Genomic DNA, 14,304 nt, shown 5'->3' on the forward strand with positions numbered 1-14,304 from the left:
CGGAAACCCTCAAAAACTAGGGTTCCAGATCCCACTTCCTCCCGAGGCTCCACGGAGCCAGAAGTCAGTTCACCTCTCCCCCTCGGCAATCATCTGGGACCTGTGACGTGTCCCAGATGATTGCCTGGCCAGTCTTGCAGCGCAGCTTGCACATGCACAGTGCATGCTCGGATGTGAAGCCACAGCCGGGCGCCCACAGTGACAATGCCGGCGCTGCAGAGGAGGGGGAGATGAGCGGGGCTTCGTTCCCCCGCACTGCTGGACCCTGGGACAGGTAAGTGTCCGATTATTAAAAGTCAGCAGCTGCAGTATTTGTAGCTGCTAACTTTTTTTTTTTTTTTTAAGCGGAACTCTGCTTTAATTGGCAGGACACTGCATGAGCTCCTCCTCACCTCCATGGAGGATGTGACAAACAGCCCAGAGCAACTCAGAGACCCCAATCAAGTTCTCCCCACTACTCCAAACTATCTATCCTCCATGAAGGACACATTCTCCAAAATGCAAATGCAGCCCAAATTACTTTGGCCATCCAGGCTGATTTACATCAGTTAGGGGCCAGGATAGAGGCTATTGAAACGAAAAGTGACCAGACAATAGCCAGAACAAACCAGAACACAAACCGAATACAAGAACTGCATGAACAACTGGACACTGCACTATCAAGCTAGATGATCTAGAAAACAGATCACGAAGATATAAAACTTTAGAATCAGAGGGCTCCCTGAGTCATTCAAGGAAGTCGATTTGGTCGTCTGCTCATTCATTAGGGGACCTTATCCCTAATTTTCTGGATCACCGGCTGGAGATGGATCAGGCCCATAGGACCCTTCATCCTCCTCACCAAGATGGGGTCCCTAGAGACATCGTTGTCAAACCCCCCTTTCTACAAGGTAAAAGACAACATCATGTGTCATGCTCGGGAAGTGGGAGACCTCACAATACAAGGCCATCCTTTACAAATCTTTGCTGACCTCTATCTCTAAATTATACAAAAGAGAAGATCCCTGAAAGAAATCAGAGAGAAATCCATCACCTATAGATGGTCCTTCCCCTTGAACTTCACCTACCAAAATAAATCCTATGGATTCTCTTCATTTGCTGATGGAGACCATCCACTCCTGCAACTGAGCCTAACCTCTTAAGATCCAGCTAGGACTTTGGCTTCCAGAGGTTCCACCTCCTCCAAGAGACCCCCGCCGCCCAGCCCCCTTACACCTGTGTGGCAAAAACACCAATCGAAGAGATTCAAAGACTATCGACCCCCTTAATCCAAGACCAACGCCTCGAGATTTGCTTAAGTTTGGAACCTAAACACTCAGATCCAATAAGATCTCTTTTTTTCACCCTTATGAGCCCTGCTTTGCTTGGCCTGTACATCTACCCTTTTCCACCAAATGTGGTTCATGTGGAGGAACTCATGTTAATTAGCTTTTTCTACTTAAGTTGCATATTCCTCTTACTCACCCAATGTTTGATCTTTTATTACAGATTTTAGGATTGTCTGGTACTGCCTGTTTAGTGTTTAGTTATCTCCCCATGCCCATTCCTTTGGAATGCATAACGTAGAGCAATGATAATAACTTTCTTTTGAAAAATGCAGCGAGTCAGGGGACATTTTTCGACCGGACGAGCTGCATTTGTTAACAGTGACGGTTCCTCCTTTCCCCTCAGCCCAGGTTGGGACACACTCTTAGTTGAGGTCCCACCTGGCCAACTTGTGGTATTTGACGGAATCCTCCTCACTTAATACGATTCATTGTCTCACATCTTATATTCAGCTATAATTAAGCGGGGTGCCGGAATGGATGTCCTACGCCTCCAGCTGTCTCTGAATGGCACGTTCACTCCATTCTAGAATGGTGTCTCATTCCCTACTTTTGGGGATGCCTCCTGGGGTTATTTGTGTTTTGTTACTTGACTTGTTTCCTTTTTTCAGCAGACCTCCTTTTCTCTCTTCTCCACCCTATTTTTCCTCCCTTTTGGTCACCTAGAAGGTGTCATCTTTCACTCGCCCATGATCCAGGCGAGCTTCAGAAATGGGACTCAGAGCAGCGATTCACATCCACACATCTCAGGGTAAGAACCCTCTTGATAATGCGAATGTTACACCCTCTGATAACCTTATCTCCATTCCGCTATGTATAGCCTCACACAATGCACAAGGCCTGAACTCCCTCGTTAAAAGAAGGAAACTGTTTAAACTCTATCACTCTCAAAAGATGGATATCCTTCTGCTCCAAGAGACCCACTTCCCTACCTCATTTAATTCTTATACCAGCATTACCCCCAGTTCTACATCTCTAATGCTGTTAATAAAACAAAAGGTGTAGCTATATGTTTTTCAAAAAAAATCTGAATTTTCCCAGTCGGAAGTCTTCAGGGATCCCTTAGGCAGATACATCCTGGTGAAGGCCTCAATAGGTGGAATGATTTACTCGTTCGTCTCCTACTATACCCCAAACAGTGGTCAGGCCAATTTCTTCTCCTCCATGATAACATCCCTTAGACCTCATCTGATAGTTTTGGGAGGTTATTCAAATCCACTGTTTGACCAATTGCTAGATAAATCTGGGAAGGGTCTTCCACGTACAAAACAACCTCCTAAAGTCTTAGAACAGCCAACCTTCTATTCTCAGCAGGTTTGATTGACATCTGGAGAGAACTCAATCCCCGCACTAAAGACTACACCCATTATTCAGCTCCACACCATACCTATGCCAGGAGAGACCATATTTTCCTTCAAGCATCTCAAATACCATATACCATTAAACCAGTCATTAGAGACAATCCTCTTTCTGACCACTCTATGGTACTACTATTCCTGCAGCGCTCAACCAACACCAATAAGATTTACTTGGCGCCTCAATGAGGCCCTCCTAAGTGATCCAGTGTAAAGGTTTAATCCTTGAAAAGGATTTAAAAGGAATATTTTCAACTAAACGACACTGACTCCATTTCCCCAGAAATCCTATGGGCAGCCCACAAAGTAGTGACAAGAGGAAAGACCATTCAGATTGTCTCCCACCTAAAATGAGAACATTGCGCTACAATAGACAAACTTACTAAGGAGTTCCATTTACTGAGCAAAACTCAAACGAAACCCCACTAGGGAATCTCTAGTTCACCTAGAGGCAGCTCGATTATCCTTAAATCTGGCCTTAACCACAGAAGCTGAAAAATACCTCAGTGCGGGGCTTTGTTTTACTCCCAAAAAGACAGGAGCCCTTTAACATTGAAAAAGGCACAAATCAAGGCTGCCCGCTTTCACCCCTTTTTGCGATAGCCATAGAATCCTTGGCTATAGCCATCAGAAGCCATCTTGATATTAAGGGAGTATTTTGTGGGCCCCAGGAACATAAATGCGCTTTATTTGCGGATGATCTCCTCCTTTGTCACATCCCCCTTATCTCAACTCCAAATATTTTCAAACTGCTTAACCAATTTGGAAATGCATCAGGCCTTCAAGTAAGAATATCAAGATCCCTAGTATTGAATATCTCAGTACCCCCCACTTTGCTTGAGCGTCTGCAGGCTCACTTTCCTTTTACCTGGAGTTCTTATATTCCATATCTAGGTGTCAACCTGGTCCCTAATTTTGATCTCCTATATTCAACCAACTACCCTTCTATGTTCAAAAAACTATCAGCAGACCTCTTTCTTGGTCCAAACATGACCTATTCTGGCTAGGTTGAATTAACTCAAAACTCAGATCACCGTGGCGCAGGAAGAGGCAGATTAGAAAGACTGCCTAGCAACAGCCATTTCAGGCGAGTCAAAAAAAAATTTTTTTTTTCCTCCATTTTTTTAATGCAATTTTTTTTAGGGGTGGACCTCCACTTTAACACACATATTCCATAACCCTGACTTCTCCCCGGGCTTAGATATTCTTGCCTTTAAATGGGGGCTTAATAAGGGCATGTTTAGAATAGGACAGTTCTGCAATTCAACGGGCCCCCTCTCAATCAGATATTGCGTAAGCAAAAGCGAAATACCACATTGAAATGGTTCAGATTAACTTAAATATCACATTATGTACATTCTATATGGCCCAATAAACCTGAACCTCCTAGGATTAACAATTATGAATCCTGATGCGCCAATATTATGGATCAGAGGGGAGGTATATCCATTATTTACTCCTCCCTAGCAAAGGCCTCAAATAAACCACCTTATGCCTGAACCTGGGAAGATGATATCAAGGAAGAGTGGGACCTCGAAAAATGGTACTATTGTTTTCAACATTCCTTTAAGGGAATAATGAACATATCTTTGATTGAGGCCAATGTCAAAATCTTCACACGCTGGTACCGAGTTCCCACGTTACTTGCTAAAATCTACCTAGACACCTCCCCGATGTGCTTTAGGGGTTGCAATCATCTGCCTACATTGTTCCACACATGGTGGACCTGTCCTCGAATTAGAGGTTTTTGGAACAGACTTTTCTCTCTAATACGCAAGGCAATGGGCTCTCCTATGCCCAAAAACCCCGAAATGGTGCTCCTTAATCACAGGGTAGAGAAGCTCTCTAAATAAACGAGCACTGGTCTTTTTCATGCTTCTAGGAGCCAAAATTACCATAGAAAATTTAGGAAAGACTTCAGTCCCGCTTTCTGTTAAAACGCAAGATTTCCTGGAACATGGCCCAGGAGAAAATGGTAAGCATCTTCCAAGATAGAGGATTGGCGCTGTTCACTGATAAAGACTGATGATAAATCAATACAAACTCCTAACAAAAGGAAAATATAACACCCCAATACTAAGTGGGTAAAAAGTGTAACACAATGTGAAATAAATATACGTGCTGAGAATGGTCAAAAAAAGTGCAGAGTACCCAAAAAAATTTTTTACAAAATAAAATTGGTAAATAAAACTCCAAGCATTACCAACGCAAATGACAAAAAGCTCAAGGAATGTGTATGTGTGTAATGAAAGATATAGGTGAGTCTACCTAAAAAGGGGACAAAACACCGTGTTCCCCACTGAAAATTAATATGTGTGCTAGTGAAGCTAAATCGCGTTAAAATGGTAAATATGAAAATATCTATAAACTAAAAAAGGAACAATCGGCATGTGGTGTACAAACAATCTTGGTGCACAAAAAAGTGAAAAAAACAAAAAGAAAAGAAAGTCCAAACAACCAGATAAATAGTTTCAAAAAATATATATAAAAAAAAAAAAAAAAAAATATACGTATATTTATTTCACATTGTGTTACACTTTTTACCCACTTAGTATTGGGGTGTTATATTTTCCTTTTGTTAGGAGTTTGTATTGATTTATCATCAGTCTTTATCAGTGAACAGCGCCAATCCCCTATCTCTTCAGACTACATAATTATCGGATCGCACCTTTGGTGCTTTCCTATTTAGGGGGCTGCAGTTCGGTCACTGGCCTGTCCTAAGCGCGGAACACCATTATATATATATCTTCCAAGATAGAGTTCACATCTTTGAATATGGGATTTGGGAATTAATTATTCCCACATACCCCTGTACCCATCGCTACACAATTGGCCCATATTTAGGCAACCCTCCTATTTCCTTTCCCTCATACCCTTCTCTATTTTTTCTAACATCTCTCTTACGCCATCCTGTTTCTTCCTTATTTTCTCCCTCCTCAGCCTTCACCTCATTGTGTGATTTGCAAGACATAAGTCAGACTATGCTTCGGAAATCAGTAAGCAGATACATTTCTGCCTCCAAAAGCTAATTTTACCCAGAACACCTATCTGTATTATTAATAAGATACTACTTTGATCTTCATCTGGGCATAATTTGTTAACTGATTGTGCTCAATCTAGATGTAATCTATGTTATTAGAATTTGGAATTTCTAGTTGTATCTACTTTCCTATCACCTATATGGGGTATGTTATAAGCATGACCTGTAAGGTGGTTCTATTGCTAATACTACATAATAATGAAAAGGCCATATTAACTGAGGGATTTTTGTAACACCCTTAAGCTAGCTCATTCACACTTTTGATTTGCTAGCTTTGGCCCAGGTAGCCCTGTATAGTATTGACAACTGTATCACGGTGTAATCTTCCTGTCCACAGCATGATCCCTTTGGGGTGGTGGGATGAACATCCGACAACATATCTTCCTTTATCCTGTCACTGGGTAATGTTTTGGCTACTCAACCGATTCTCTGTTTGCTTTTAATAGGTCTTTGAGTTTCAATAGGTTTTTTTCATTGTTTTACCAGATCATAATGCAATCTTGGGTATTCTTATATGTATTTCTCTAATGTTTACGAAGCACAATCTTTGGGTTTCCTACATGCTTATAAGCGCTCTCTGATTTTCTCCAGGCCATGTATTTTATCTTTACTTTCATTATGATAAAATCAATAAAATTATTGAAAAATAAAAAATAAATCTTTCAAACAAATGTTCTGAGAATTTTCGTACAAATGTATGCTCAACACTGTTTATAAGAAGGCCGTTGACACTGTTTTACATCTGATAGTAAAAGAAAACTTACTGGTGTGTGGTGTAGGAACCTCAACCCATTACAGAAAGAAACAGGTGTGCTGACTGTCAAGTGCTGACCCTAGTTCGAACAACCAACAGTGTTATACATACAGCAGGTAAAATAAGAATTGAACACGTAACCATTTTTCTAGGCAAATAGATTTCAGTAACAACCCATACATACAAAGAAACCAAAACAAATGAGTCTAGAAATTAAGTTACGTGTAATAAAATGGAATGACACAGGGAAAAAATATTGACTACATGAAAAAAAGGAAGGGGCAAAAAAGCATAGAAAGCCAAGACACCAGCTGAAATCTATCAATAATTAAAAGCAACCCTCCCCCTTGTCAGTGCAAATTAATATCAACTGGTTGTGTCTCAACTGATGGCCTATAAAAAGGTATCTCATTACCAGGGTGTCACACAAGAAACATCTCATGATGGGTAAAAGCAAAGAGCTCTCTCAAGACCTTTGCAGCCTTATTGTTGCAAAACATACTGATGCCATTGATTAAAGAAGCATTTCAAAACTTGTTCCAGTGAGCACTGTTGGGGCCATAATCAGAAAGTTTAAAGAACAGAATTTCACTATAAACAGGCCACAAACAGGTGCTCCTCACAAGGTTTCTGACAGAGGAGTGAAAAGAATTATCAGAAGAGTTGTCCAAGAGCCAAGGACCACTTGTGGAGAGCTTCGACCTGGAATTAGCAGGTACAAAGAAAATAATAAGTATTGCACTCAACCGCCATAGCCTGTATGCACGCTCACTGTGCAAAACTCCATTGCTGAAGAAAAAGCCTGTTGAAGCTTGTTTAAAGTTTTCTGCACAAAATTTAGACAAGCCTGTGAAATACTGGGAGAATATAATCTGGCCAGAGGAGACCAAAATTGAACTCTTTGGATACCATAATACACACCATGTTTGGAGGTCAAATGGCACTGCACATCACCCCAAAAAAAACATACCAACAGGGAAGTTTGGAGGTAGGAACATCATGGTGTAGGGTTGTTTTTCAGCATACCGTACTGGCAAACTTCATATCATTAAAGGAAGGATGAATTTAAAAAAAAAAGTACTAAGATATTCTTGATAAAAGTCTGCCCACCATCTATCAGGATGATGAAGATGAAACATTGATGGGCATTTCAGCAAGACAATGATCCCAAACACAAAGCAAAGGAAACTCTCAATTAGTTTCAAGGAAAATAAAACTGCTAGAATGGGTTTAGCCAATCACCTGACTTGAATCCAATTAAAAATCTATGGAAATAACTAAAGATTAGAGTTCATAGAAGAGGCCCACGGAACCCTCAAGATTTCAAGACTGTGTGGAAGAATGGGCCAAAATCACACCAGAGCAATGCGTGCGACTAGTTTCTGCATACAGGAGGCATCTTGAAGCTGTCATTACCAACAAAGGATTTTGTACGAAGTATTAAATACATTTCAGTTAGCGTGTTCAATACTTTTTCCGTGTGTCATTCCATTTTATTACACATAATTTCTGAACTTATTTGTTTTGGTTTCTTTGTATGTATAGAATGCATGGGTTGTTACTGAAAATTTCATGTCAATAGCACCTTTAGAAATATATTTACCTAGAAAAATGGTGATGTGTTCAATACTTATTTTACCTGTTGCATTTGCAACATGAAGCTGATTGTCCAAGATTAAAGTTATTTAGAAAAAACACAATTTGCAAAGGTGACATTTATAAAATCCCTTGCTTGTTGATTACCCTTTAGGCCTCATGCGCACTGGGATGTTATAAAAACACCAGAAGCTTTGCAGTGAGTTTTTCAACGTATTTGCAATAGCGTTTTTTTTTTTTTAGCGTTTTAAAGCTTTTTTTTCAATGGGATAAAAAACGCTGGCGAGATGAATTTGACGTTAGAGCATTTTTCCAGCTGAAAAACTCCTCTCAGAACACACTAGTTTTGGGGTTTTTTTCCAGCCAAAAACAGTTGATAAAAGCCTGCATGGAGTGTGCCTGGACACACAGGATAACATGCTGGAGAGTTTATTGACTGTAGAAAAAAAACGTCTGAAGCCAAAAACAGCAGCTGTAAAAACGTCCAGTGTGCACAAGGCCTTATTTAGGGAATGATGACTGACAAAAGTACACATATGTAAATAAAAATGACTAAGAGAGACATTAAACCTGTATTTTATTTAGATGAATACGCATCAAAAAGGAACATTTATAAACTTTTTTTAAATATATCCTAAAATCAGTGTACAAAAGCATCAGCATTAAAACCAAGTTGCACAAGCAGCCATAAGTTGTGTTGAGCTAAAACGTATTGATGCCGGTAGGAACAGAGGCCAGTCTACAGACCAGCTTTTTAAAGCCATGAAAGGCAGCATTGCTCTGTATTCACTGCACAAACATCCATACTGAAAATGGAAAATAAAAGGGTATCACATTGGCAAATGTGCCCTTAATAGCTTCTGCTGCAAATTTATCACCAACATGGAAATATGGAGTTAGGTCTTAAATATACCTAGAATTTTATTTTTGCTTGTTTTTTCAGAACATTTGCCGCTGCTGGGTTGAGCAACTACAAGCTAAAACAATGCTACACACTGAGTTACAGTATAAACAAACTTTAGCAAACTGCAGTGAATTTAAAAAGTGTAAAGTGACAGCAAACATGATGTGCCTACACATACCTTTATTTTTCTTCCAAAACACTCTGCAACCTGAAACACTGGTTACTATTTTTTGTTTAAATGTGTATTGCTTTTGTATTGTCATCATCATCATGTAAATACATACAAAAACAAATGTCTCGACCTGGTTACAAAAGATAACATACAGTATAGATTCTGGTACACAATGGCTTTGCATTTGTTTCACAAAGTTTCTGGGATTCCTCCCAATAGTTTGTCAAACTTATGAGTAGGGTTGTTTCCAGGGCAATTCATTTTACATTCCAGAATCAAAGCTGTGGCCCAATCTCATCCTGCCTGACGTACCTAATACTGGTCACAAGTACATAACTTAAAGTGATTTCAAAAATTTTTTTTTTTTTAAATAACAAACATGTTATACTTACCTGTTCTGTGTAATGGTTTTGAACAGAGCAGCCTAGATCCTCCTCTTCTGGGGTCTTCTGCCATTGGCTCCTGCTGGCTCCATGTCCAGTATGAAGGGGGGAGAGAGCGCCTGCATTTGGGCTCAGTGCTGGATCGAGATTGGGCTCAGGTAAGTAGTATGCAGGGGTGCTGGGGAGGCAGGATCTTCTGCACAGAAGGCTTTTTACCTTAAAGTGTCACCAATCCCACATCATAAAAAAAAAAAAAAAAATTATCACTCACACCTATGCGTTCTTTAGTGCGTTTTTCAGTTTGCAGAAACGCGCTACAGTCCATTTAACATGGTTTCCTAGGCTACACGCTCACAGCTATGCGTTTTTTCATCCGGTGCATTTTTGGAAAGGGTCGGGGACTTTATTTTTTTTCAATGGATCCACACCAAAAATGCAAGCTACTGACACAGCTAAATGTAAAAAAAGAATTGCTGGCAATAAAAAAGAAAAATGGTGTGGGGTCCCCCCAATCCTTAACAGATACTTCGGGTCTGGCATAAGTTTTGAGGGAAACCTCACACCAATTTTTTTTTTTTATAAATGGCATGGGTTCCCCCCATGTGAATGAGTAGGGGTACATAGTACCCCTACTCATTCACAAAAAAAAAAAAAAAAAAAGCGTAGTGCAAAACATGACAGTAGGCAGTTTTTGGGGAAAAACAAACAAACAAAAAAAACAAACACACTGCTGCCTGCCAGTTCTTAAGTAACTAAGGGCCGGGGTCACTCGCTGACATCACCTAGTGGCTCTATCCCCTTGTAACATGATTGTCCCAGCATGCCCCCGGTCAACGTCACAAGAGGGTGGAGCCACCCAGGGATGTCTGCGAGTGACCCCGCCCCTTAGTTATTTAAGAACTGTTAAGATGGCCGAGCTGGCAGAAGGCAGGAGTGGACAGATTTTTTGCTTTATCACATCTGAGCAGCCCACGTGAGCGTATACTAGAGGTGCATCGATGGAAATTTTGGTGCCGAAACTGAAAATGCAGGATGTACTTGGCCGAAAAATGGGAGTTTTAAAAAAATATTTATATTTTTATACATAAGTATTATATTTGACTTCTGAATATCAATTCAAATGTGAATTTATTGTCGGCCACTATTGGCACCTTTAGCGCAAAAAAAGACTAAAAAAAAAAAAAAAAAATTAATAAGAAAAAGTGAATCCCTTTAAATTCTATGTACGTCTTCACACTGGTCTATTGCACTTCCTTTGCGTAAAAAATCCTACTTCCTGCATTTTTGGTTATAAAAAAAAAAAAAAAAACAAAAAAAAAAAAAAACAAAAAAAAAAAAAAAACAAAAAAAAAAAAAAACAAAACCTCCCTGTTAAAAATCCATTGAAAACGCAGCAAGAACGCATCATTAAGGCACCCGTGTTATGTTTTTGATGCAGTTGAGTCACCTATGAAAAACAAACCATAAGCACAGTAAAATTGTGTCAAAAATCACTGTAAAACTGCCACAAATTCACAGCAAAAGCGCATGCATTTTTGGGCCCATTATCGGCACCTTTTTCTCTTATCAGCAAAATGCCGATAACATCATTTTCACCCGATATGTTTGCGCGGCCGCAATTTTGATGCATCTCTCGCGTATACACAGTGGTGACAGCCCACTCCCTCCCCGCTAACCAGCTAAACACAATGGGGCAGGCTTGAATGGAGGAGAGGATTTGGATGCCGCACACCGGATGTAGTCAAAAAACTTCACTTTATTGAAAAAATGGGATCATCAAAATAACAAGACTGTCATGCAGAAAGTACAGGTAAGCTGACGCGTTTCGCACTCAGGACTGAGTGCTTACTCATAGCACTCTAGCATTCAGCCAGCACCTGGAACTCTTCTGCTCTGAAACTTTCACTTACACCTGGGTCAGTGTCAGCCTGAGCGGTGGAAACACTTTCTTTGCTTGTCTGCATCTAAGGATAAACACAATGGGGGTTGGATATTACAAGTAGATTAATGGAGGGATCACCTCCCTCTTATTCTAAGACACAGGCTGGAGTGGTGTCACACAAGCCTGTGGCTGACAGAAATCCACCCACACCATGTTCTTGACAAAAAATAACAAAGATTTAATTTCAAATATATATTTGTATGACCATTTAAAACCGTTCATTGATATTTTTTTATTACTCTGATTTCAAAGGCTGTTTTTTTTTTTTTTTCTTTTTGGAACATTTGACCAGCAGCAGAGGACTAGAAGCTTACGATTCCCTGCAGACAGGCTCGGAAAGATCCGGGTCAGGTGACAGCTATATATCGATTAGGAAAAGGGTACTTAGATTTTTTTTTAATTAAAATAATTACAGTGCCATAATTCGCATACAGAAATACAAGGGGGCAAATAAATTAGAACGTGTGTGTTTAGTATGACTTTAATGCAAAGAATGAATTAAAACGTAAAAAAAAAAATCCTTCTACCTCTACAACTGCTTTAATAAACAATGGGGATGGAGCCAAAGCTTTGGTTCTGCAAAGCCATTTGGAAGCCTGCATATTGAGTATCTGAAAGTTTGGGTCTTCTGGAGGAAAACAATATGTATGTGCAAGCCTGCTGTCACTTTACCATAATTAAGATAGTGTCTAAAACTCTTTAAAATGTATGTATTCCCCAAAGAATGAATTCAGTTTAAGTGTATTAAAAATAATATACACTAATATGCAAGATAAAACTAAGCAAAATTAATGCAAGCACTACTCCTATTAAAAATCTTCTTGGATTAGTCAAATTTCTTTTAGTCTTAAAGGAGGTGTTGTAATCCACATACTATTTCAGCGGGGGGTGGACAACCTATCAAGAACTCAGGAGCCAGTACAATCTGGGACTTTCAGGGAAGATATGCTGCCATTATTAGCAGGAATGGCTCAAAAAAATGTTAGCTGCCATGTTCTAAAGCATATGGGCTACTTGGCTCCCAGGATTTTCCAGTACTGATCTCGGGTGCTGTTCCAGACTTCTGCTCTTATTTATTTAAAAAGAGTGCAATGTTCAGTGACATGCACCAGCTAATTTCATAAGTACCCTGTTTAGGGATGTTTGTTTCATACTATAGCTTACATTTTATATCCTGTTGATAAAACAAGTATTCATGTTCATATATGCTACATAAATACCTGGATAAACTTGCCTTGCTTCCACAGCAGCTATAATAGATAATGGAGCATTTGTGACACTTTTGGTACACATTTTAAACCTTACTTACTTGTAACACATATAAATTTTCGTTTTTTAGCAACATGAAGGAAACATACTTTATATTTCCATGAATACTTTAAAACTGCATTAAAAAAAAGTGTTGCAGGTTATGATAGATGGAATTATACCCATAAAAAGCCTAATAAATATCATTACATCTACATGGAAGTCAATACTCTGTGGCATTGTATTCTCCCAAACACAAGACTGTTAAAGGCATGATATCCAGTCACAATATATGGCACATTGAATGAAGCACACATACAAAAGCCACAAAGTCACTCCACATTTGAGGTCTTCTTCTTGATGCAGGAGGTGGGACCTGCAAACACGCTGCATTTTTCTCAAAGTGCTTGTTGCTGACACTATGGATATGTACATACAAAAGTTTCCCTCTGAGGGGCACAGTTATTTGCAACTGTATTAAGCAATATCTTCGGTTATAAAATACGAGAATGCAGGGACCCTACATGATAGTACAGAGATATTTAAAAAGAATTCAAACAATAAAAACAGTCTTCTCCCTCAAGAGAGCAAGCATCCGAGAATGCAAGCAAGCAGCAAGGTTCCCTTCACAGTACACGACTGATCAGTGGTAACAGAGGGAGGTTTTCACATCTGATCCTGAAGGAACTGACCAGACACTGAACACATGTAACCATTCACTATTATCTCTTAAACCCACCCTTGTAGATATTTCTCATGTTCATTTAAAAACTGGAGAAAGTGTAGCAGCACACAATGTCTACAATGCATCCTTCACAGAGTGGTGAACATGCCATGGCTCTTGGTATGCATGGCAATCAGATTTTGTGCAAATGCCACCACTGGAGTGATTCAGGGCAAGAGAGTTATATGGAAAAAGGAAAAAAAAAAAAAAAAAAAAAAAAACAACCCTCCCCATCTTGAAAATGTTTGGATCAAAACAGAGAAGACATGTGGGGTGATGGTATGTGTGTGTTAATGAGGGGAGGTATATTATATACAGATATAAAAAGATTTTAGCTTTTCACAGCCTCTTTTTCTTTGCTTTCTGTATCCTCTGGATAGGCATGCCACGTCAATCTCTCCTCATAAAATGCAATAACTATTTGTGGACATTTCACATTGGCTTCTTTTGCTAGCACCAGATCGGCTTCATCAGAATCTTTCCTATGGAAGAAAACATGTGTTACAGATGCAGTACAAAAATGGCATTTACCGTATAATAAAGTCCTTTCATTTACTATGTACAAAATGACCATGCGGGTGCATATACAAAATGTTCATGGGTATCCAAACTACACTATATTACCAAAAGTATTGGGACACCTGCCTTTACATGAACTTTAATGGCATCCCAGTCTTAGTCCGTAGGGTTCAATATTGAGTTGGTCCACCCTTTGCAGCTATAACAGCTTCAACTCTTCTGGGAAGGCTGTCCACAAGGTTTAGAAGTGCGTTTATGGTAATGTTTGACCATTCTTCCAGAAACTTATTTGTGAAGTCAGGCACTGATGTTAGACGAGAAGGCCTGGCTTGCAGTCTCCGC

The 14,304-nt window shown here is 39.6% G+C and overlaps 1 protein-coding gene across 4 annotated transcripts in view; it reads right to left on the reverse strand.

Moving 5' to 3' along the window:
- Positions 1 to 10,856: 10,856 nt before the first annotated feature.
- Positions 10,857 to 14,304, reverse strand: part of CBX5 (chromobox 5) — a 45,226-nt gene continuing 41,778 nt past the window's right edge. For all 4 annotated transcript variants that reach the window (XM_073613627.1, XM_073613626.1, XM_073613628.1 and 1 more), the window contains one exon: positions 10,857 to 13,925. In XM_073613627.1, coding sequence (XP_073469728.1) covers positions 13,775 to 13,925 — 151 coding nt within the window. In that variant the 3' untranslated portion in view covers positions 10,857 to 13,774. The remainder of the gene's footprint in view (positions 13,926 to 14,304) is intronic.

Source organism: Aquarana catesbeiana, linkage group LG02 (genome assembly GCF_042186555.1).
Source record: "Aquarana catesbeiana isolate 2022-GZ linkage group LG02, ASM4218655v1, whole genome shotgun sequence".
NCBI classification, from domain to species: Eukaryota; Metazoa; Chordata; class Amphibia; order Anura; family Ranidae; genus Aquarana; species Aquarana catesbeiana.